Source organism: Panthera onca, chromosome B4 (assembly GCF_046562875.1).
Source record: "Panthera onca isolate mPanOnc1 chromosome B4, mPanOnc1 haplotype 2, whole genome shotgun sequence".
NCBI lineage: Eukaryota > Metazoa > Chordata > Mammalia > Carnivora > Felidae > Panthera > Panthera onca.
This window is the reverse complement of record NC_138345.1, coordinates 108,017,355-108,042,469: the sequence shown is the minus strand read 5'-3', so window position 1 is coordinate 108,042,469 and position 25,115 is coordinate 108,017,355. Positions and strand designations below refer to the sequence as shown.

General features: G+C 33.8%; 1 protein-coding gene across 5 annotated transcripts in view; it reads left to right on the top strand.

Annotated features, from left to right (window-relative positions):
* The window catches only part of MGAT4C (MGAT4 family member C), a 222,467-nt gene that overhangs the window by 195,898 nt on the left and 1,454 nt on the right, over positions 1-25,115 (top strand). For 3 of the 5 annotated variants that reach the window (XM_060656845.3, XM_060656844.3, XM_060656846.2), the window contains 2 exons: positions 16,448-16,600; positions 21,849-21,996. In XM_060656845.3, the coding sequence (XP_060512828.1) occupies positions 16,454-16,600; positions 21,849-21,996 (295 nt within the window). In that variant the 5' untranslated portion in view covers positions 16,448-16,453. Of the gene's footprint in view, positions 1-11,288; positions 11,368-16,447; positions 16,601-21,848; positions 21,997-25,115 lie in introns of all 5 variants that reach the window. The other 2 variants (XM_060656843.3, XM_060656842.3) reach the window with 1 other exon arrangement.

Sequence of the window (25,115 nt, the reverse complement as noted above, 5' to 3'; positions counted from 1 at the left end):
TGCCATACATTTTCTACCTGTGTTTCTATCTGCTTCAAGTAAACCAGAAAATAATCTTGCTGGTTATCACTGTGAACCCTAAGGAATAATCTAGCCTCTATAATTTTCCACTTTGCTACCACCTACGGTTACAAGTGAACCATACAACTTGGGACTGTAAAAAAAAAAAAAACAACCTTGAATTAAAATACAATTACATTTGTTCCATCAATATCTGAGCTTTTTGTAAAAAATGGAATGGTAATCATGTTTTATAAAACCTTTCCCGTTTTTGTGACTTCCTGAAGCTTTTGCTATGTCAGCAACATTCTTTTTTTTTCATCAGAAAGTATCGAATACTGCCCTGAGGGTGTGTGCTGCCTTCCACAAAGTAGAAAAGCAAATTGGGCAAGCATTAAAAAAGGCAAGCCAAGCAAGTCAGATACATATAGTGCCACATGTCAGACAGATGAACAGTTGATGGCAAGACTCACTTTGTGATTTTCCCTGATGTGGGGTTAAGTGCTGGATACAAGCCCATATGATTTGGAGAATATAATTTTACTTTTTCATTTTGTTGATTTAAAAATAGACTATCAAATAAAATATAAATTAAAGCTTAGTGCTTTGGAGTAGATTAATGTAGCCACATTCATTTAGATGGGTAGGGATATGAGTTCCCTTGTTTGTTTGTTTGTTTTATTTTCTTTTGTTTTAATAATGTTTATTTTGAGAGAGAGAGAGAGAGAGCGCGCAAGTGCAAGTGGGGGAGGGGTAGAGACAGAGACAGGGAGACAGAGAATCCCAAGCAGGCTCCACATAGTCAGCACAGAGCCCCATGCAGTGCTTGAACTCACAAACTGTGAGATCATGACCTGAGCTGAAACCAAAAGTCAGATGCTTAACCAACTGAGCCACTCAGGTGCCCCTTGGCTTCCTTTTTTTTTTTTTTTTTTTTTTCAGTCTCTTCTACAGTCATGGAATAATTTGCACTGGGGAAGTTTGGTTTTACCCTAAAGAGCTGTAGAGAGAACCACACTCATTAACATTTTGTGGTTTGTTGTATATAGTCTGAGTAACATTCTAGAAACATGAAGAATTCGTGATAACATGCACAAGCATATGCACTTGAAGCAAACAGCTCTGTGGTGTAATAATTCACTTGTCACTTCACATCAGCATCAATTCTTTAATAAATGACAATTTTTCCTGGGTTGATGAAAACTAGCACACAAATTTCCACAGTGTCTTCCCAAGAAGAAAAATAATGAAGTGTTTCTGCATCTAATACTTTATCTGTGTCCATGAGCAATGATTTGAAATAAATAATATTTATTTTGTTATAATGACATAATCTTTATCTCTCTATATATGCATATGTATGATGTAATAAAGATAAGCAGATGGTCCACAGATCCAAATAATATCAGTCCCAAAATTATATGGCCTTTAAAACCATGCACCATATCTGAATTCTGATATTAGATCAGATTACATCTGTCTCAGGCTCTCCAGGCACAAGCTAATTACTCTGTTTTTCTAGTGGTCTTCTAAATGTTCACAGTGTCAACATTAATTCTTTTTCTGATGCATTTTTTAAATATTGTAATAGATTTTGACTTATCTCAGTTATAAAATATTTCAACCCACTAAATGCTAACACAAACAACTAGTATTATCCTCACTTTTTCCTTAAATTATAAAACAAACAAAAAAGAGTCTATGGTACTTTGATAATGGATAAAGTTAAGTTTTGCATTTTTTGCAAACAAAAACCCTACAGTCTACATTATAGGCCTGGGTCATGGCAGGGGAGATCTTAGACAAGGTTTAAGAGTGGTGTTGGAAAGAAATACAAATATTCATGGGCCAGTAGCTTTCCCATAGCTCCAAGTTTAAGATTTCTACAACACGACTCCCATGCACCCACCCACACACACACACACACACACACACACACAATAACAGTTGTTTGCTCTCTTAAAACAAAACAACAATAACAAAAAAAAAAAAACACTTCTGTAAGTACTAACATGATATGATAAGAAGCTTTTACAAAAAAATCTATACATAAAAATCTCAAAATCCAAAGGGAAATAAGACATCTAAAAACAGTATCAAGAAGCAGAAAGTTTTAAGTAAATTAAGAGATGTATAGATAGAATGGTAAGAGTTCAAAAAAGTAAAAAACAATTTTTGACTGAAAATGGGGTTCAGGGAAATCTGCAGCCAGAAGGGAACTTTTTGGTGACCTAAAATTAAATTCCAAGTGGGAATTTGTAACAAAAGAGAGCAAATCCATGAAGAGTAAAATGTGGACAACACTACTTTTCTTAAACTGATACACAGAAAATACCAAGCTTAAGGAGGAAAGGAATTATGTAGGAAATCATGCCCACAGATAAAACAACTTATTGTTAAGCCTTTGAGAAATAAAAAGTAGTTTGGCACACCTCTTGGCATTTTGTGCTTGTAAACAGTTCAATCCTGAAATTTCTCTCACCATGGTAGGGATTTCAAAACTAACATGCAGATTGCTTTTCACTTCTATGTAATTTAACTTTACCTCTAATACAAGCCTGATTCTGCTCAATGTTGGATTCTAAAGGAGGGTCCAACAAAGCTTTCTTAGAGATCTGTTGCATTTGAGCTATCATTAGGCACGGGGATGCTGATGTTGGTATAGGGAAATTTCATATTACTGCTGGAACTATCCCATTTGCACACAATTTTAGTTTCCATAGCTTGGGTCTAGCCACAACCTGAGGCCAAAGCAAGTTGAAGTCCTGGCAATACCAAGCCATCTTCCTGTGTTTCAACCAGGATATTAAAACAATCATCCTAGTTTTAAAATTGCTGGGTGATACGAGACTTCAACACTGTGATAAAACTTTGTTAGCACCAGATTGGTAGAGTGAAGAGTTCCAATACACTGTATGAACATTTGTGTCTAAAAAGGTATTGTCCTATTTGAGTTGATTCACAGATTGCAGCTCATCAAAGATTCTGGAGCCCATTCAAGAAGGGGTTATTATTCAGTTTTGCTTGATCCTTGTTTTGTTGTGTTTTTGTTTTTCATCTGCCTAACTTCTAAGCAAATCCAGTTTTTTTAGCCATTTTTTCTGGACTGTCTGGAAGATTGTCAATCCTTCCACTTGCACTCAATGTAGTTACAGTCGTTTCAGGGCTGCATCTCTGAGAAAGGATGTAGGCCATTTCTGTGGAGTTGTCTCCCTACAACCACACACACTGTGATGTACACAAAATCCAGAGAATGTCAGTCTTGTAGAACTTCAAAGCTAGTGGAACAGTAGTGTTTAATTATGATTACTTTCTTTGCATTTTAACTGTATGCAAGCAAAACATTAGGAGAAAGTACTTTAACTGCACTAAAGGTCAGAGGGAAGCCATCAGGAGTTGGCAGCTCAGATCACTGAGGTGCCATCTTGAAATGATCTGCATGAAGCTGCTTAAGTTTTATATTTCTTCCTCCAGTTACTGCAGCAATTGCTAAGGCTCCTCAAGCAATCTAAGTTTCACCGTGGTTGCAACTTTGCAATGTGTTTCTTCCAGTTAGGTGATTTGGGACACAGTCACAACTTATATAAACTTCAGTGTCCTCAAAGAGGAGATATCTTTCACATAGTCAAGAAGGGTGGTGTTGGCCTGCAATGGATTCTCTGCTGACTGCAGAACACACAGCTTGTACGGAGGCAGAAACGGGAGAGAGTACCCAAAGCAATGAGACTCCCACCATAGTAGATGCAAGCTATTTTTTTATTCCCTGTAGGAAAAGTAGTTTGTTTCCGTTTAATATAAAACTACTTTCATTATTCCAAAACAGAACAAGCTTTGGTTATTTTACCTCAGGAGTAGGGAGGGGAAATAGGACACTGGATGAAGAGATTGTAGTTTTGATCCAAAAGAATTGTTCAGATTCTCTGTCTCCTCTACCTGCCCAGGGTTCCTTGGCTGTCTTCCAAGTATCGTTTCTCGGGAAATGAAAATACAAATAAAAGTGCAGCTAATTCCAGAACTTGAAAATCAAAATACTTTTTAAGAGCCATTAGGTTCCCCTTCCCCCATTTTTGCAAAGAGTAGAACTGAAACAGACTGGCTAAATTGGCATCTAAACACTTTTCACTACATAAAACTTGGGGTCCAGGATGGCAGGGAATGTTGGGATCCGAATGGACCTACTCTTTGAGATCTGTGCAGGGCGGAGGGGAGGGGGGTTAGGGGAGGGGAGACGGAGGAGAAGTGGGGGCAGAGTGGGAGGGCAGCACAGTCCTTTTACTTACACACACAGTTTACCTCAGCGCATTGTTTTATCATTAAGATGACTGAGATCATTTGCAGGCCGCTTTCTTGATTTCTGCCCTGCGGCACACCTGAGCCCTGTTGTTAGTTTTTCCTCCTAACCTCACCCATCAGTCATCTTTTGAAAGCCCCCCCAACCTGGAAACACATCCTGACATCTAGCTTAGGTCTTCTCACTTGGAGCTGAGGAGCCAAACTTCCAAAACTAGGTCCTGCTTCCTGTTTAGTGGCTGATAATTAATAAAAAATGACAAATGGCATGCCGGTAGGAAAAACCATTAGCATAAGCAATTTCTGTTGCCAAAGTTAAAGGAAGTATTAACCTGAACTTTGATAATGGCTGTGAGAATGTCAGGGAGAAATTGTGGCAGGTGAGAGATTGAAGGCTCAAGACTGAACTGGGAATATTTCTGAGTTTGGGAGAGAGGAGGCAAAAAACTTTTGAGGTGATTTGAGTAGGTGATTAGAAATCTAGCCCTATGAAAAGGACGAGCAAGCTGGAATGGAAAATCATCTTGTAGTTTTAGATTCATTGTGTTTGTGTGATCAGCAGGAAATCATTATTCAAAAATTGGAAATAGACTCAGGTAGAAATCCTAGCTGATGATCTAAAGTTTGAATTTTGCTCCGAAAGTGGTTGTAAGAGAGGTTACATAATGCCAAAGGTTGTAAAGAAAAGAAGATTGGACAGAACGGTGGGAAAGAACAATATTATAGGAGGGAAAGATTACTAGTAATGTCTTATATCCTCTTTGGGAATGGTTTGTAAAGTTAAGAAGACAAAATTCAGATAGGATTAGTATTAAATAGTGAAAAAAAATAGTACCTTCTCACTGATTTATTAGTTACATTGTTGGTGAATATTGCTCTATTTGTGTATAATTATGTGTATATCAGTGTATACGAATATATGCTACACTATATAATTTCAAAATTATATATAAATACATGAATATATAATATACAATTTATATGTGATATATTTATCCACATATCCATGTATAAAAATCTTTATGAAAGGAAAGAGTGAAATAATTTATTTCCATTAAAAAATGAATTATTTGGTATAGTGTCACATCAAAATGATTCTTAAATAGTTATGTCTTTGAAGTAGTTTCATATATGTGAAGATTCAGCACTGGGTCTTCCAAAGAGGCTGTGATTCTGCCTTAAATAAAAAAAAAAAAAAATGAAATCTTATTGAACCAGATGTGCCAACTTTGCTTGCATTTGGAGCAGGGGAGTAGGGATTTTATATATCCCTATTTCCATAACTATATTCACAATTAACAGTGTTGTATTACAGATTTCTGACAAAGAAGCTGGTTTTGAAACATTTGCAGTAAAACTACTAAACATGTCCCATTACACATGCAAGAGAGAAAGTATATTGTAACATATGTTGTCAGCAAATAAATCTCTTGTGACATTTAGGGTATATAAAGATGATGATATATCATCCTGAAAAAATAATTCACTCAAACCATGATAATAGGAGTTATCATTTTTCTAAATGAACCTAATCTGTAATAATCAACCATGACCTCTGAAAAACACTTTCTACCTCTCTAAAATTATTCCAAGACTATGTGGAAAATTTCTCACAAATAAAACATTGTTTGAACATGGAACCAAAATACGGCTCAAATAACCTGTCTTCATTTGTGTGACTGATGTTTTTAAGCAGGAGCATGCTAGTGTAGTCTATGTTATCAGGATGTGCTCACCTGTGTAATAATTTCAAAACCAAGTTTTTATATTCTTTTTTTTTAATTTTTTTTAACGTTTATTTATTTTTGAGACAGAGAGAGACAGAGCATGAACAGGGGAGGGTCAGAGAGAGGGAGACACAGAATCCGAAACAGGCTCCAGGCTCTGAGCCATCAGCCCAGAGCCCGACGCGGGGCTCGAACTCACGGACCGCGAGATCATGACCTGAGCTGAAGTCGGCCGCTTAACCGACGGAGCCACACAGGCGCCCCCCGAGTTTGTTTTGTTTTTTTGTTGTTTTTGTTTTGTTTTGTTTTTTGTTTGTTTGTTTGAGAGAGAGAGAGGCAGAGCAGGAGCAGAGGAAGGGCAGACACACACACACACACACACATACAATCCGAAGCAGGTTCCAGACAGCTGTCAGCACAGAGCCCAATGCGGGGCTCAAACCTATGAACCAGAATATCATGACCTGAACCAAAGTTGGACACTTAACCGACTGAGCCACCCAGGTGCCCTTTTACTTTCTTTTAATACTTTGTTTGTAAACAATGGTGAGCTTGGGTTTGCCATGTTCAATTTAGTGATTTTCAATAGATACTCAGTTTTATTAGTTACTTGTACCAACATCCTTTTTTTTCACACTGGGACCCTGAGAGACTAATGCTGTTGTTGAGCATCTGTGGCTTAAAAATGGCTACCCAGTAATGCTATTATGATATCTGGGAGTTACCTTGCTTTTAAATCTCTCTACTTCCCGCCATCACATTTCCACCCAAGCCATCAGCAGCATCTCTTTCATAGATGCTTTCTCCTCCTTTGTTGGATTATTTGGTATTACATTGATTTATGGTCAGACAGGAAACATTCTTTAAAATCCCTACATACCATGTATACTTTGTTGGCCAAAACACACACACAAAATTTAAATATTAAGAGATAACATTGGATTATTTAGAGTCTCTGTCTTTGCTATTTTTTTTGACTATTTAAACTGTCAGATTCTGAGAGAAGAATATTGCTATCTCTCACTGTGTTTGTGGATCAATATACATATGCTTATGTTTCTGAGAGTTCTTGATTTATACAAACGTCTGCTCTCATGCTTGACAGTTTTTGGACTCTTGACCTGTCTTGCTCTGTGAATGTTTATGGGCTCCTCACATCAGACGTTTTGACTTAAGAATCTTCTCTTGTTTCAGATTTACGAAGTAGCTCGTTGTGTTATTTGCTCATGTTTTGTAGAGAATTGTGTCATCTAGCATCACAACGTGGCTCAAATATAGTAGTTTTATGCTTTTATGGCCTATATTCACTCACATTGTATAACAGGGGGTCAAACTGTGCTCTCATTATTTAAACTTGCTTAAAATACTTTGCTCATCCCTTGATCATTAGCCTTCTTGAATTACTGTTTTAAATATGTTTCTTTTATACAATTTAAAGTTCAGGTCTGTGTGTATTTGTACATGTGTGTGCATCCACACATGCAAAACAGTTTGAAAATCTTTTTCTTTTAAAAAATGAATTAGGGCCCCAGGGTGGCTCAGTTGGTTAAGCATCCTACTCTTGGTTTCGGCTCAGGTCATGTTCTCATGGTTTGTGGGTTCAAGCCCCACATTGGGCTCCACACTGACAGTGCAGAGCCTGCTTGGGATTTTCTCTCTCTCCCTCTGTCTCTGCCCCTCCCCTGCTCGTGCTCTCTCTCTCTCTCTCTTTCTCAAATAAACTTTAAAAAAATAATGAATAAATAAATAAATAAATAAATGAGTTAAGCCCATTTGCATTTATTGATACTACTAATGTGTTTGGTCTCAACTCTGTTGTCTTATGGTATACTTCCTCTCTGTATGATGGAATATTTAGTATATTTCTCCACGTGGTAGATTTTTTATATATTTTTCTTTAATTTCTTTTGGTACTTGCTATTTGGAGTTTTTAAATTTTTCTGTTGTGGTTATCTTTTATTAATACCTTTAATTATGCTGTTAGTCCCATTTCCTTAGTTTAGCTTCTGATACTTGTTTTGTCTGTTTTAAATCATAGCCTTTGACTCACATCTGTTATCTAGACAGTGTAGATATCGATGAGCTTATTCTACTTCCCCTTCCTCTCTTTCCCTACGTTTTTAGTTGGTTAGTTTCTTGTACTGTCAGAATATATAGCATTTACACACTATTCCTCCACCATATTCTCTCCATGTGTTTAAAAAATAGATGTACAATTAAATGTATTAAATAAATTAGATATATTGATATACTGATATCGTTCTGTGCAGTGTTGCCTTTTGTCAAAGTTTCCTCAAGTATTCAAGAATGGTTAACTTCAAGACATAACTGATTCCATCTTAAATATAAAAAAGAATATTTAACAACTGTAGGCAACACAACCAACTCATTTTACATTTGCCAAATCATTTATAATGGAAAGAAAAACAGGTGGCGTTAGATGTCCCAAGTAACATTAAAAGCAAGACAATAATGCAATAATATTTCTCAAGAAAAAGGGAAGAAAGCACAGGCAAGGAATTTTATAACCAGCAAGATGTTTCTGACCACAATGCAGAAATAGGGAGCAGATTTACCTTCTCTCCTTAAACAACTGAAAAACCAGACTAAATGTGTGAAACAAATTTATACACATGAACAATAAGCAGAAAAGGGTATGATTCATGATACAAAGGAAACAATTGAGGTGATTGCCACAGCTTACTGTTCAGAGTTTCTAGACTATAGTACCAGGGGAGAGAACCCAATGAGACAGGTGGTCTCCCTGAGGTGACGAGATGTAGTTGAGAATTTTGAGATTCTGAAACGGCTACAATTTCTAGGCAGAGTACCAGAGAGGAGAAAGCTGCATGGAGACTACAATTGGAGAGAGAGAGAGAGAGAGAGAGAGAGAGAGAGAGAGAGATTGAGAAATCTACAAAGGGTTTTCCTTATGTCTGTAGCTGAGCACCTACTGCATATGTGTGAGAACACTATCCAACACTGGTAAGGAATCGCTGAAAAAAAAAACAATTGGAATGGTTTCTGGAATGCAAAGGCAGAAATAATCATGTTTTCTTCATCTAGAATAGAAAAAAAATTAATACATTGAGCGTCAGATAGAGTACTCAGAAGAGTATTGCCTTAGCAGTGGGGTAAAATTAGCCATAGACTGGAGACTTCTCTGAAACAAACACTCTGATAGCAGAAGTCAACAAAGAGGATAATGATTAGAAAGGGAATTACACACACACACACACACACACACACACATATATATATGATTATTTAATATTTGGTTATATTTGGTTTAAATTCTAATCAATCAATATAATCCATCATATTGAAAGAATAATGGAGACAAAAACTTCCATATGATCAACTTAGCAGATGAGCAGTATTTGGCAAAATCCAATATTTATTAATGGTAAAAAATATCAACAATTTAAGGATAGAGGGAAACATCCTCAGTGAGATAACATGCATCCCTATAATATCAGAACAAATTTACTGTCACTACTTCATTGCTTCTGTTTAATATACTGGAGGCTGTTGCCAGTAAATAAATAAGGCAGCAGCAGCAACAAATTGTAATAGCTTATAGATTCAAAAATAAGCATTAAAACTGCCTTTGCTTACAGATGCTATGACTGTTTAAGAAGGTCACATGACTCAAGGTGTCAATATTAAAATATCAGTTGTATATTTCTAGATCCCAATAACTTAGCTGTACATTCAACAAATTCTTAAATCCTATGCATCTTGCTTTTTGTAGAAATTTTTATTGATTATAAGATTATTTATTTGCAGACCCATTAGGTCCTAATAAATTCTAACTAGTTTTTTTTCTGTCAAAATAGACAATTATGATAAAATTTCCATAGAAATACAAGGGACCTGAAATAGCCAAAAACATCGTGGAAAAGAAGAGTGACATAAAGGACTCACCTTATGTTATTTCAAGACATACTAATGAGGTTCCAATTAGGATAATTTAGTATTGGCATTAAGATAGAAAAATAGATGGGCACCTGGGTGGCTCAGCACGTTAAGTATCTGACTCTTGGTTTCAGCTCAGGTCATGATCTCACATTTAATGACTCCGAGTCCCACTTTGGGCACCATACTGACAGTGCAGAGCCTGCCTGGGATTCTCCTTCTCCCTCTTTCTCTGCCCCCCTAGCTTGCTCCCTCAGTCTATTGCAAAATGAATAAATAAACATAAAAAATTTTTAAAAAGATAGACAAATAGATTAATATACCAAAGATAGATTTATATATATATATATATATACATAACCACACATATATCAAATTGATTTTCAGCAAAGGCACCAAATATAGTCTTTCTTTCTACAAGTGGTACTTGAGCAACTAATGAAGTCTATAGGATAAAAAAGGAACCTCATCGTCTTCCCCACACCATGAGCCAAAATTCATTTGAGATCATTTGTAGACTTAAACCTAAAAGCAAAAACTATAAAGCTCCTACAAGAAAACAGGAAAATATGTGTATGATGTGAATTAGGTGATAGTTTGTTAGAACACAAAAAAGCACTACAATAAAAAAAATGATAAATTCAACTTTACCAACATTAAAAAAACTATTCCTCATCAAAAGGCACTGTTAACTTTTTTTTCTGGTATACCTTTATTTTTATTGAAATATATTTGATGTATAATACTGTGTAACCATAAGCATGTATATTTGCTAGCTTTATATATTGTAACATAATTGTCATTATAGTAATAACACCTCCATCATACCATGTAATGATCATTTCTTTGTTCTGATGGGAATAATTAAAACCTGGTTTCTTAACATGTTTGATGATTTTAATACCATATTGTGTCTCTAGTCACTATACTGTGCATTAAATCTCTTGTTATTGTGCTGTGCAGTGTTGCATGATCTTTCAAGTAGGTAAAAATGAAATCTAAAGACACGATCTTTGCAGGGGATTTAACCTTTCATTGAACACAGCTGAATATTCAGAGTTTTTCATTTTCATTTCATTTTCTGATAATGACAAGGAGAAAAATGTAAACAGAAAGATTTGCTTCATAATTATTAGATGAATCAGATGATGAATGCAAAATGAGTGGTACTCTTGACAACACGATAATGGTAAAATTGATAGTATAAAAACTCATATGAATTGCTGAGTAAAGGATAGATGTATAAAGAATAAAGAAAATGTGGTATTTTCATTCAGAACATCCTCAGACAGAGAGGATTTCATCTCACAACATGATGCAACAAAAGCCTAATGATTCTATTTTGCTAAACAGGTATGGAACAGTATTCATTCATTTCTTATGATGTTTGCAACAAAATTTACTTGATAAGATTATCATCACACAAATGCAGGTGTGTAAACAAAAATAATTGTAAAGATATAGATGATGTAGACATGAGATTAGTGTTTCTACAGTTATTATGAATCAAATAAGAAGGTTGTTCTTGCTTTAACAAACTTATGAACCATCAAATTTTCCAAGAGTCTTGAGTATTGATGTTGCAGGGTACCTGAAGTAACAATATCTATCTGAGATGTACTAGAAATTTGGAATCAGAGCTTACAAGATGGATATGTTCTTCCTTCAGGAATGATGGTTGAGCAGTTTTTGAAGCATCATATACTTGGGGGACATACACTTTCAAATTGTAAAAAATTAAGAATAACATTTGAGTTACCTATGTTTAAATTCTTATATTTATAATGAAGTTGTTTTCATAATCATTTTTTGCTCTTATAAAATTATTTGTAAAATGAGTTAAAATAATAACAGACACAAATCTATTGTCTAAATTGGAAAAGATACTCAACATCACTAATCATCAAGGAAATGCAAATCAAAACCACACTGAGATATCACTTCACACCAATCAAAATGGCTACTATCAAAAAAGACAAGAAATAGATGGGGCAACTTGGTGGCTCAGTTGGTTGATTGTCTGACTCTTGATTTTGGCTCAGGTCATGATCTCATAGTTTCATGAGTTCGACCCCATGTCAGGCTCTGTACTGCTTGAAATCCTCTCTCTCCCTCTCTCTCTGCCTCTACAGTGTTCATGCTGTCTCTCTCAAAAAAAAAAAAAAAACTAAAATAAATACAATAACATAACATAACATAACATAACATAACATAACATAACATAAACAACAAATAGTAAGTGTTGGTGAGGATGTGGAGAAAAGGGAACCCTCATGCACCACTGGTGGGAAAGTAAATTGGTGCAACCGCTATGGAAAATAGTGTGGAGTTCTCTCAAAAAATTAAATATAGAAATACCATTTGATCTAGTAATTTCACTACTGAAATTACTTTCAAATAAAATAAAACAATAATTTGAAAAGACAGACGCTTCCCCATGTTTGTGGCAGCATTAGCTACAATAGCCAAGATATGGAAGCAACACAAGTGTCCCACAATAGATGAACGAATAAAGAAGGTACATCTACATCTACATCTACATCTACATCTATATCTATATCTATATCATCTATATTATATCTATATATCATCATCTATATCTATATCACCTATATTATATCTATATACCATCATCTATATCTATATCATCTGTACCTATATCTGTATCTTCTATCTATATGCATATATTTATACACACACACATGCATGCACACATGCACACATGCAATGAAATACTACTTGTGCTTAAAAAAATGAGATCTTGCCATTTGCAGCAACATGGATGGATTAAGAGTTATGCTATGTAAAATAAGTCAGAGAAAGAAGGATACCATATGATATCCTTCTATGTGGAACCTAAAAAATAAAACAAATAAATTCTTAAAAACGGAGAACAAGATGGTTGTTGCCAAACGGAAGGTAGGTGAAGGGATGGGCATAACAAATGAAGGGGGTTAAGATGTACAAACTTCCATTCATGTAATAAATAAGTCACAAATATGAAAGTACAGCATATGGAATATAGTCAGTAATACTATAATAACAGATGGCAACTACATTGACCATAGGGAGGACTGAGTAATGTATAGAATTTTCAAATCACTATGTCGTACACTTGAAACTAATGTAGCATTGTGCGTCAAGAATACTTCACTAACAATTTTTTAAAAATATTTTAACGTTTATTTATTATTGAGAGACAGAGAAACACAGAGTGTGAGCAGAGGAGGGGTAGAGAGAGGAGGAGACATAGAATCTGAAGTAGGCTCCAGGCTCTGATCTGTCAGCAGAGAGCCCAATGCAGGGCTTGACTGCGAGATCTCACAAACTGCGAGATCATGACCTGAGCCAAAGTCGGTCGCTTAACCAATGGAGCCACCTAGGCGCCCCTTCACTACCAATTTTTCTTAAATCTATTGTCTGAAAGAGCTTGTGTAGAGTTAGTATTATTTTTTCCTGAAAAATATTTGGTAAAATTCACCAGTAAGCCATATGAACATGAGGTTTCTTTTCTATATTTTCTCCTGGGTTTACTAAAATATAATTGACATAAGATAATTTGTAAGTATAAAATATACAATGTGATGATTTGATACATGTATATATCACAAAATGATTACCATAATAAGGTTAACACCTCCATCACCTCACATAATTACCTTTTTGTTTTCTGTGGTGAGAATATGTAAGACCTACTTTCTTAGCAACTTTCAAATATATCATACCATACTGTTAAATATCAGGCACTATGTAATACATTAGATACTCAGAACTTACTCATAACTGGAGTCTATACCCTTCAACTGACATCTCCCTGTTTCTCCCACCCACCTGGGCCCTGGCAACCACTATTCTAAACCCCTGTTTCTGTGTATTTGCCTTTTCACATTCTGTGTGTGAAATCACACAGTATTTTTGTTTCTCTGACTCATTTCACCTAGCATAATGTCCTCAAGGTCTAATCATGTTGTAACAAATGGCAAGATTTCTTTCTTTTTTATGGCTGAATAATATACCAACATATATATATATATATATATATATATATATATATACATATATATACATACATATACATATATATGTATATGTATATGTGTATATATATGCACATACCTATATGTATATGTCACATTCCCTTTATTCACTGATCTGTTGACAGACATTTAGTTTTTTTTTTTTCATATCTTGGCTATTGTGAATAATATTTCAGTCCACATGGAGGTGCAGATATCTCTTCAAGATAGTAATTTTCTTTCCTTCGTATATATACACAGAAGTGGAATTGCTGGATCATATGGTAGTTTTATTTTAAACTTTTTGAGGAAATGTCATTCTTTTCTATAGTGGCAGCAATAATTTACATCCAACCAACAGTGCACAAGATTCCTCCACAGCCTCACCAGTACTTATATCTAGCCTTTTGATAATAACCATTTAAAGAGATGTGATGTGATATCTCATTGTGATTGTTATTTACATTTCCATTACAGTAAGTAATGTTGAGTGTCTTTTCCTGTACTATTTGGCCATTTGTATGACAGCATGGAGAGCGCTTGGGTTTTCTCTCTCTCCCTCTCTCTCTGCCCCTTTCCTGCTCATGTATGTACTCTAACTAAATTAATTAATCAATTAATTAAAAAAATAAAAAATATATATATCATATGAAACCTAATTACTAAATGATACACCATTAGTGGTTCATAGAGCAGACTCTGGTCAATTTTAAGTTTTAAAAAATGGACTCATCCCTTATGGAGACACTCAAGAAAACTCCGGGGTTTTTCTTTTTTTTTTCATTTGTAAACTAATGGCAATATTAAAATCTTAGCATTGTTATGAAAGATCAGTGAGTTACCCATGCAAACTGTATTGCCCAGCATTTAGTATTTAATAAATTTTAATAAATATTCTTATTTTTTTATATATAATTGTTTACATTTGAACTTTACAGATTCAATTTGTGGTCACATTGTTTACATTTTGCCTTTGTCTCAAAGGAATAGAATTAGAATATACTTCCTCTTGACTTAGCATTTACATAAGTTATAACCTTCAAATTCAGAACATCCAAAACACACCATAAAGTGTAACATTCTAAATTTTTTTCTTGAAAAAAAATTGGTGTGTTTATGCTGTGCCTCCAAAATAAAATGCAGGGTTTTTTTTTTCCTTCGGACAATAGAGAATTTTGAAAATTAAAAGTAAGTTTTTAAATATTACTGAATATATGTACCTTTGAAAGTATAGAAATTGAAAAAAGTAAAAACACGATTGAAAATTTTTGATAATTCTTCTATACCAAGGTAACAGTTGTTAACATCTTACAGATCGTTTCCAACTCATTTTATAAACATCACTGTCTTGTAATACCATTGTAATACCAGCTAAACATTTACTCACAAATACAATTGTCTTTGAAAAGATTTTTAGAGGTATAACTGCTAAGTTAGAGGGAATACATGCATTTCATGCTATAGATAAGTCTTCATATTTAAAAATATTTTGTCTGACATTTAAAAATATTTTGTCTCTTGGTGTATGATTAGATTGCAATCTCTTGTATTTTCACCGATTTTCAAAATCCAGATAAAAATCTTTTACAGGGGCACCTGGGTGGCCCAGTCAGTTGGGAGTCTGACTTTGACTCAGGTCATGATCTCACAGTTTGTGGGTTTGAGCCCCCTGCCAGGCTCTGTGCTGACAGCTCAGAGCCTGGAGCCTGCTTCAGATTCTGTGTCTAGCTCACTCTCTGCCCCTCCCTCCCTCTCTCATCCTCTCTCTCTCTCTCTCTCTCTCTCAAAAATAATAATAATTTAAAAAAAACATTAAAAAACAGTTTAAAAAAATCTTTTACAAACATAATGCTGTTTTATCTACAGAATAACAGAATTTCACTTAGAAGGTTTTGGTCAAAATTGCTATGTATTTCCTTATTGGAAAAAAAATTATAAATGATGGATCTGTAAATACATTTTCAACCTATGCAAATTAGAAATGCAAATTAGAAAGTGACCTTATTCTAGAAGTGGCATCACAAATCAAAAGAATGGATGATTCGATATAAATATGGTATACAATAGTAACGTTCTTCTTTACTTCGCAGTTCATGGGGGATTACACTTCCCCACACCCTTGAAGTCAGGATTGGTAATGTAACTAGTAGTTACAACCAGTGCACAGAAAGTGGAAGACCATTGGCTCTCCATATGAAAAATAAAGAAATGAAATTATTATATTACATGATAAAAGACACAAAGATAAATTCTAGGTATATTAAAAATCTATCCATGAAAAACAAACAAGCAAACCACTCCACAATATAAGCTAGTGCGTTAACCTCATGCTAAGATATTAACAATCTGTGAATGTCGTATGTGTGAAAATGGGAAAATTTCAGTGCAAACATTTGAAGGCTGACATTTTATTAAGGCCTGGTTTTTGATATCTATGATGAAGAAATATTTACATCCAAATTTCATTTTCAATAATTCTGTGCCTCTTTTCCACAGTATAGAATGCTTAAATTTTATCAAATGAAGCATATTTTTGAAATACTGGATAAAATGAGATGCCTGCGAAAACGTTCCACAGTGTCATTTTTGGGAGTTCTTGTCATTTTCCTTCTCTTTATGAACTTGTACATTGAAGACAGCTATGTTCTGGTAAGTTTTGGAGGTTTTTTATTTTTGTTGTTACACATAAAGCTGAAGTCAAACTAGACTTAGTCCAATTGTAACATAACTTCAATCCTAGGCTGCTGGCATAACCTTAGTTTGAGCAAAACTATGACATTTATGTTTTCTATCAAGCTACTTTTTGTATTAATTATATATTACCAGCATTATAATTATTTTGATTTATGTCACAATGTTTTCTTTAATTCTGTATATAGTAGTTCAAATATGTATATTGTATAAATAAATTAGCTATCATCACCATGCTGAATTAATAGTATATATAACCATTTTGAGATTTAGTTTAAAAATATAGATTTTTAAAAATTGCTTAAAGATATGAGTCCTTTATCAATTTTCTTCTCAAAATTTTCAAAATTCTACATTTTAACTAATGATACTAATTATGCTATTTTGTTATCATATATGACACTTCATTTGATTTTGAATAGCCATAAATGGCCACCATGTTGTATATTTAAATTCACTGAAAAATAACATAGAACTTTAAGAACTAGAAACAATGATGTGAAAAGTATTCAGTAGTTTAAAAAAAGATAAATTAGAATATAGCATATAAATTAACTTTTAATTAAATTCTAGAAACGGACAAAGGACTTACTCTGGTTAATTCTGAGAACTCAATTTGTTCTATTAGTTGTTATTGTTATAAATATCACATCATTTCATGTCTGATGAGAATAAGAAGGTAATTATTGCTTATTCACTTTCATTCTGAATTGAGCTTAAGTTATCTGGAAAAGTCCTAATCTTTACACTATTATTCCTGTTCACATATTTCAGAAAATCAAAATCTTTGGACATACAGAGGACTAAAAAGTACTTTCCATTATGCAAGCATGCTGAAAGTTTCAGTTAATATCTTATCAAGAGAAAATCTGACAATAACAACAAAAAGCATTTCCCAGTAAAATGTTTTATTAATTGAACATGATTTTTTAACTACCCATGATTTGCCATATACTATTCTATGTCCTATAGCCTAATCATTTGATCTTAGTTGGTACAGATATTCTTTGGAAGTTTTGTGTAAAGCATTTTACTTCCTTTAGCATTGTTTGATGATGAAATTCTGCCAGATTCCTAGATTTTGGTTCTGCCTATGCCTTTTACATTCATGTATAGGTCTTGATCTTGTGGACCTTTCATTCTATTATCCACAGACAATTCACAATGGCTGAAATCACCACAGATTCATAGAATTTGACTAGGGATGATTTAGGTAAACATAGCAAATTGGAGAAACTTACTAATGATATGCACTTTGATTTTTCTTTAAACCTGATTATTAGGTTTATAAGACTTAAAGACAATATAGCAAGACCCATGTGATCCAGCTATTTTTTTTTCTGGATAAAATTAAAGATCATAAATTAACTAGAAGAGCTTTTGATAAGTGATTTAATTTTGTAATAAAAAAATATTTCTTACATCTGTGTCTACTGGTAGCAGTATATCACATCTTGTAAATGAAACACATGGTATTAACAGGATACCTATTGCATTTAATGATTTGCTGCATTTATGAGACACTTTCAAACTCAATTGCAGTGTCTCATTTTAAACAGAAAAAGACCATTGTATGCAGCAAGCATCCTTCTATTTTGTTGATTTAAAAGCTCTTCAAATTCATTATAAAATGTGTAAGAACTAGTAGAGTATATATCTATAAGAAGATCAAATACTAATGCTCTTTTACACATTTCTATCTACACTTCAGTCCCAGCCATCTAATGTAAAAAGGTATGATTTAATGAAGCAGCTCTTACTAAAGAGTACTTTCTTGATGAAATTTTCTCTGGCTATATTAGGCATATATCTAGTCAAATTCACAAATCAGCCCAAGTATAGAGAAGGGATTGCTCCTTAGTTTAAAATTGAAATTATTTGAAGGTGTCTGGGTAGCTCAGTCAGTTGAGCGTCCAACTCTTTTCTTTAGCTCAGGTCACGATCCCAGGGTCAAGGGATACAGCCCTGAGTCCGGCTCCATGCTAAGCATGCAGCTTGTTTAAGATTCTCTCTCCCTCTGCCCCTCTCCCCTGCTCATGCTCTCCCTCTCTCTCTCTCTCAAATTAAAAAAAATATTGTTTTTAAATACTTATATTAAAGTGGAAAGAGTGAATTAAAATGATGGTTAAATATAAGCATAACCTTACTGAAAATTTAATGACAGTATTTTTATTAGTTTAATTTCTCACTATTTACTAGATGATTTTTTACCTAAACTGCATTTGGAGCTAATTTTTATCCCAAAGCTAATATGCATAAAGATTTAAACATTCTTTAAATAATTAATATAAAATTACATTAATATTGTTTTTCTAAAAGTGTTTAATATCCATGGAAAGCCAGCCACCTACTAGTATACACGTAGTTTCTTCTTAACACTTCTCCCTTTGACCCTTTTATCTGTGTTTATTTCAGTTTTCATAAAATCATCTGATTTATTTTTTTTTATTTTAGAATGCCACAATGTGTACAATTTTCTAAACATAGACAGTAGTAGATCTTTTTTTCCTGCCTCCCTTATTTCAGGGGGAAATAATAGTCACAATTCAGAGAAAACAGATAAACAATTGCAAGTAAAAGATCTCTGGAGTTACTTAGTACATTGTATTCTGCTGTGTTTTTGCTAGAAAATCCATTTGTATCCTGAAATACTGGGCATATAACAGTTTAATGTATTGCTTACATATTCGGGACATATGTGCCTTTCATTGGGAAAGGAAGCCAAGCTCAGTGTAAGAGACAAATGCTATTCCAAGGCAAACTAAGTAGAAACGACACTGCATGCCCAATCAACTTAGCCTCTGGGCTGTGAGCATCTTCAAAGTAGCCACTAGGGTATATACTTAGTCTGTAGCTAGTCCATTGAATTGCATTCCTATCCAGAAAATGATTGTCATAAAGCTTTGTCTTATTACTGAGAAATACACCACAGTATAGTATCTACAGAAAGAAGGTATCCAGGGAGAGCCTAGCTGTTCAGGTAGATGCCTCTGGAAAGCAGCCAACAAGGCTGACTCAGGTGAAAGTTGCATTATTTATTTATGCTGAAAAGTGTAAAGAAGCTTGTTCCTGAGAATTTAATAAAGTGCTTTCATATAAGTTCCATTTCATTTTATATTCTGTTATGTCCTTCAATCAGGATGAATGTACTCTATCTTAACACAGAAAAGGTCTGGATTTTTACACATTCAAGATAGAATTCTTAAAGAAATATTCAATATCCTGCACTGCCTTTAGAATGTAACATCACATAAGAACAGAATGGTAAAATGAATTCAGTGTTGTGATAGCTGTGATTTTTATAGACATTTCTTCTAGACTCTATTGATAATGGGCACTATTACATTACTATTAATGTAGCTGATGCTGAACTGAGTCCTTAGTTACATTTTGGCAATCCTAAATTTGTGGATTTTAAAACTTTAATAATGTTATATAGGTTTTCAGAAAGACAAACATAAACATATTTATTCATAATGAAATTGAAATAATCAGGATTAAGTAGATATTCAATTAGTATATTTATAAGCAATATAGAATTCAAGGTATAACTTCATATATTTTGAAAGCCTGTAACTTATAGATGGCAAATATATTATAAATATTTTAAATACTTTAAATATATTATAAATATTTTTTTGCAATTATCAAGGCAATATAAAATATAAAAATACAGTATTAAAGACCAAGTATAGGTTTATAAACATAATTGAACATACAGAAGGATATTTAGAATAGATCTTGAATTGGCAATGATCAGATTGAAAGCTCTTCCCTGTCATGGCCTACTATTCTCAATGTTTATTCTAAGACAATTCCAGTCTGGCCATTGATTTTAAATTTTGAGTCAGTCACTTTCTCCATTCACATTTGACTTGATGTAAACTGGTGAATGTTCCAAATGAGGTAAAAACTATATTAGAATCCTTTCTAATTTTTTATAGCAAGGGTTTAATTAAAGTTTTATTGAGCACAGGCAGATAATATGAGCACCAAATTTGTTTTTAATGCATTCACTTTCTCTATTTTCTTAATGGCTTTCTCAGGCTTGACTTGCCATTCTATATGGAATAGTAGAAATAGATCTATATAACACCACACAGTACAGTAGGAACTTGCCAGAAACAACAAAATTCTTTCTAAATAGGTTATCTTTAAATATATTCTACCCATGGTAGTAAGCCATGTACAAAGGTCAAAAAAGTCGATATTTTGCTAATAATGTATAATCAGTAAAGACTTGATCAAATGGTGACTAGCTAATCAAAATCTACTATTGAACTTATACTGAAGAAGGGAGAAAAGAGGACCAATTAATGGTTAATGGGGTATATTTTAAACTAAATATGAATATATATTTTTAAATAAACTTGCCCAGAGATTGAATGACATAAGTCCATTACCAATTACATAATCAACATCTTAAATATAAAAGGATTAGACTTCACCTGCAACAGAATATCAGACACACACACACACACACACACACACACACACACACACGTAATGAGCAAATGTATCGTGAGAGAAACTAATGCAAGGTCTGAAGAGATTTCCTTGACTTGGTACAAAGTTACCTTAATTAAGATATCTTGAAGACATTTGAAAAAAACACCACAATGTCACAAGGACCATGGCTATCTATTCTTAACAGTCTGATTATAGTGGCCATATAAGTAACTGACTAAAACTTCTTGATTAATAAATTATCCAGAAAGAATTACACAGAAATATTGTGTAATATTATTTAGCAACGCTTGAAGAAGAAGAAACAGCTTAATATGACTCAAATATGGGAAGGTTAGTAAGAATTAGTTTTACATGGAACTATAAAGTCGATGATTATGAATTTTTAAGACCATTGAATTATTGTGATGAATTTGAATTTTAACATAAAGGCAGTGGTAATTTTCATGTGGAGATTTTTTTTTTTTTTTGGCCAAGTAGATGCCATTATTAATGTATGCTGTAGAAAAGCAAATGGAAGAGGAATATAAAGAGTGCAATAGAGTAGGAGAGCCTGGAACAGAGACTTTGGGTAAGAATTCAGGTAAGAGATAATGATCTACAGCTTGTGGTACCAGTAGTTGAGATTTATATAATAACCATGTTATATATCAGCCCCATATATTCATTGCCTAAGGAGAAACTTCAATCCATGACCATCTATTATATTTATTTTCTCTTCCTCCTTCTTGGCATTCAGGAAGGAGACAAACAGCTTATAAGGGAAACATCCACACATCAGCTGAATTCAGAACGCTATGTGCATACTTTCAAAGATTTATCCAATTTCTCAGGAGCCATCAATGTCACATATCGCTACTTAGCTGCCACACCTTTACAAAGAAAGCGTAAGTATCCCTACACTTTTAATTTTTTTTTAATGTTTATCTATTTTTGAAGGAAAAAGAGACAGAGAGTGAGCGGGGGAGGAGCAGAGAGAGAGGGAGATACAGAATCCGAAGCAGGCTTCAGGCTCTGAGTTGTCAGCGCAGAGCCCAAAGCGGGGCTCGAACCCACCAACCAGGAGATCATGACCTGAGCTGAAATCGGAGGCTTAGCCGACTGAGCCACGTAGGTGCCCATGATCCCTACACTTTTAAATCAAGAATATAGAACATAAAATATTTTTGTTTTAAAATAATGACAACCGGCTTCATTTGTAGAGCAATAAAATTTTATGGGCTTTATTTACTAATATAATATATTCTTTGGGAAACATTTCAATGTTTCTTCACAAATTGCAGTTACTCACTGATCCCATCCATGAATAATAATAAAAAAAAGAAACTTTTTAACATGACTAATTATAATATAAACTTTCAAACAATTTATTGTAGAACCATGTAGAAAGACTGAGAAAAATAATTTTATTTAAAATTGTAAAGGTATAGTTTAAAAACAACTATTCCCAATATTGATATATTTTGCAACTCTAATGCTTTGGTTTTTATGACTTGCCACCACTTTTGAAAAAGTGAAAGTCATTGTTTTAGTTTCCCAAGGTGCTATACCAAATTACCACAAGCGAGGTAGTTTAAAATGACAAAAATTTATTCTCTCCTGTTTCTGGAGACCAAATGTTCAAAATCAAGGTGCTGGCAGAGTCACTCTCCCTCTGAAAGTTAAGGGGAAAATCTTTTCTTGCCTCTTTCAGCTTCTGGTCACTCTTGGTGTTCTTTGGCGTGTAGGGACATAACTGTAATCCCAGCCCCCATCTCCACATGAACTTCTCTTGCTCTGTGTCTGTGTCCTCTCTTCTTCTTCAAGGACACCTGTCATTGAATTTAGAACCCACTGTCAATCTGATATGATTTATCTTAAGATCTTTCACTAATTACATCGGCAAAACCTCAATTTTTAAGTAAGGTCACATTCTGAGGTTGAATAGAAAAACTATTCAACTCACTACAGGCAGTTTGGATCTGAGAAGTAACATACTACACACACTTCATGGATTTCAAGACGCTATAGACTCTACAGAGTATAATGATCTAATTAATGTGCCACCAAGAAAATACACATTATCATTTTAATTGTAAGATGCCATCAATTATAGGATTCACACTGCTTTAAAAATGTCTCTGAAAAACATGACTCGTGGAATCAAGGAAACAAGTGATATCATGAATTTCTTAACAGATCTTGTGGAGACCATAGAAATTGAGTTCCCCATTAAGAAATGTTTGTACACGTGAGTCTGTGATAACCAGGTTGAGAAAATTTGTAACTTAATGCAGGTTTCTTTAGGACGATCTTCCGTTCATTCCTTCATTTCAAATGTTGATTGTTCTTAAGCTTTCTTCTAATTGCGTAAGTTTGCCACTGTTTATTTTTATCTCCATCTGTTACACTACCTTTGTGCAAACATTACTAATTCTCCCTCTCCATCCTCAGTTTACTAATGTGTGTTGGCACATATGCTGCTGCTTTATACAAAGAGGTGATACAAACAGAGGGTACAAGCAGCACATTTGGGATCTTGGCACCCTACGTCTCACGAAGTGTTAACACTTTGCACAGTTAACACATCTCCCTGTGATTTAGTTTCCTCATCTATAAAGTAGGAATGATGATAGGTGCAAAGCTATCCCAAAAGACTATTAGGAATTTTCAAGATAATTGCATAGGGTAAATTTTCAAGATAATTTCAAGGGTACAGTTCATAGACTCCTGCCTTTTATGTGGAAAGTAACCTGATACCATTGACTATTGTAAAAGCTATTAGTAAAGGCTGGTATCTTGAGTTTAATGGTACCAGAGAACGTACTCATTTTTCAAAAGAAGCTAGTGTGGTAAATCCAGGTATTTAAACAAAATGTGTCCATGTCTACCTCTCTGACAGACTAGTGAGAAAGATTTTTCTTGGACAGGGTTCTTTCAGTATTGTATAAGTCACAAGAAGCAGGTGTCTGTATTAAAACAGTGATCTCAGGGCACCTGCGTGGCTTGTCAGCTAAGCGTTGGACTCCTGATTTTAGCTCAGGTTAGTAGATTGAGTCCTACATCAGACTTGGCACAGAGCTAGGAGACTGCTTGGGATTTGTTCTCTCTTTTTCTCTCTTCCCCTCCCCCATTCTCTCTCTCTCTCTCTCTCTCTCTCTCTCTCAAAAACTTAAACTTAAAAAAAAAAAACAGTGATTTTGGTGAATATAAACATTTTCCTATTTTCCAAAGAGTGGTTATGAAATTTTATTCAGTTCTGAATCATGGTGAGAATCAGAGGTTTAAAAAGTGAAAATATTTCAATAAAAAGACATGCATACTTATTAGAACTAAACTGCCATTTCACCAGCTTTTACTTTATTTTCTACAAATATCCAGTTTCTAATTTTAGATTTTAGGTGTCTGAATAAAAATTTCCCCAGACAAAATTGCTGTAAAACTGTGTTTCAAAATAAGGAAAACGGGGATATTCATGTGTTGGAACAATGTACAACACATTTGAGTAATAATTCAGTTTTTAAAAAGTAGTTATAATTTTGTTGGCATTCTAATTAAAATACTAAGTAAATTTCAAAATAAACTTGTGAAGTCCAATTATTAATTTTTCTGGTGCAAAATACTGACAGTGATCAAAGACAAATGAAAATGTTCCATGTTTTCTATGAAAAATGTAAAAATGTGTAAAAGAATAAGTTAGGCTTAATTTTCTTTTTTATCATTTGAGACTAGTTTGTCATCCTTAAGTGTGAATTCCCTTCTCCTTTTGCATTTTTTAATAGTGTGGATATTATCCAAACATCTATCTTCTTTAGTGGGCATATATGAGAGCATTAAGCTGTAAAACACCTTAAATCATATTTTTTATTTCATAAACAAATGTTTACAGCAATAACACTCATATGTCATTGTGCTTAAGAGACATTTTTTTTCATAGAAAAATCAATTATGTATTAAGTACCATAGGCTTTATATGTTTAGCATAATACTTTAATCACAAAATATGCTATACATATCATTTACTAGA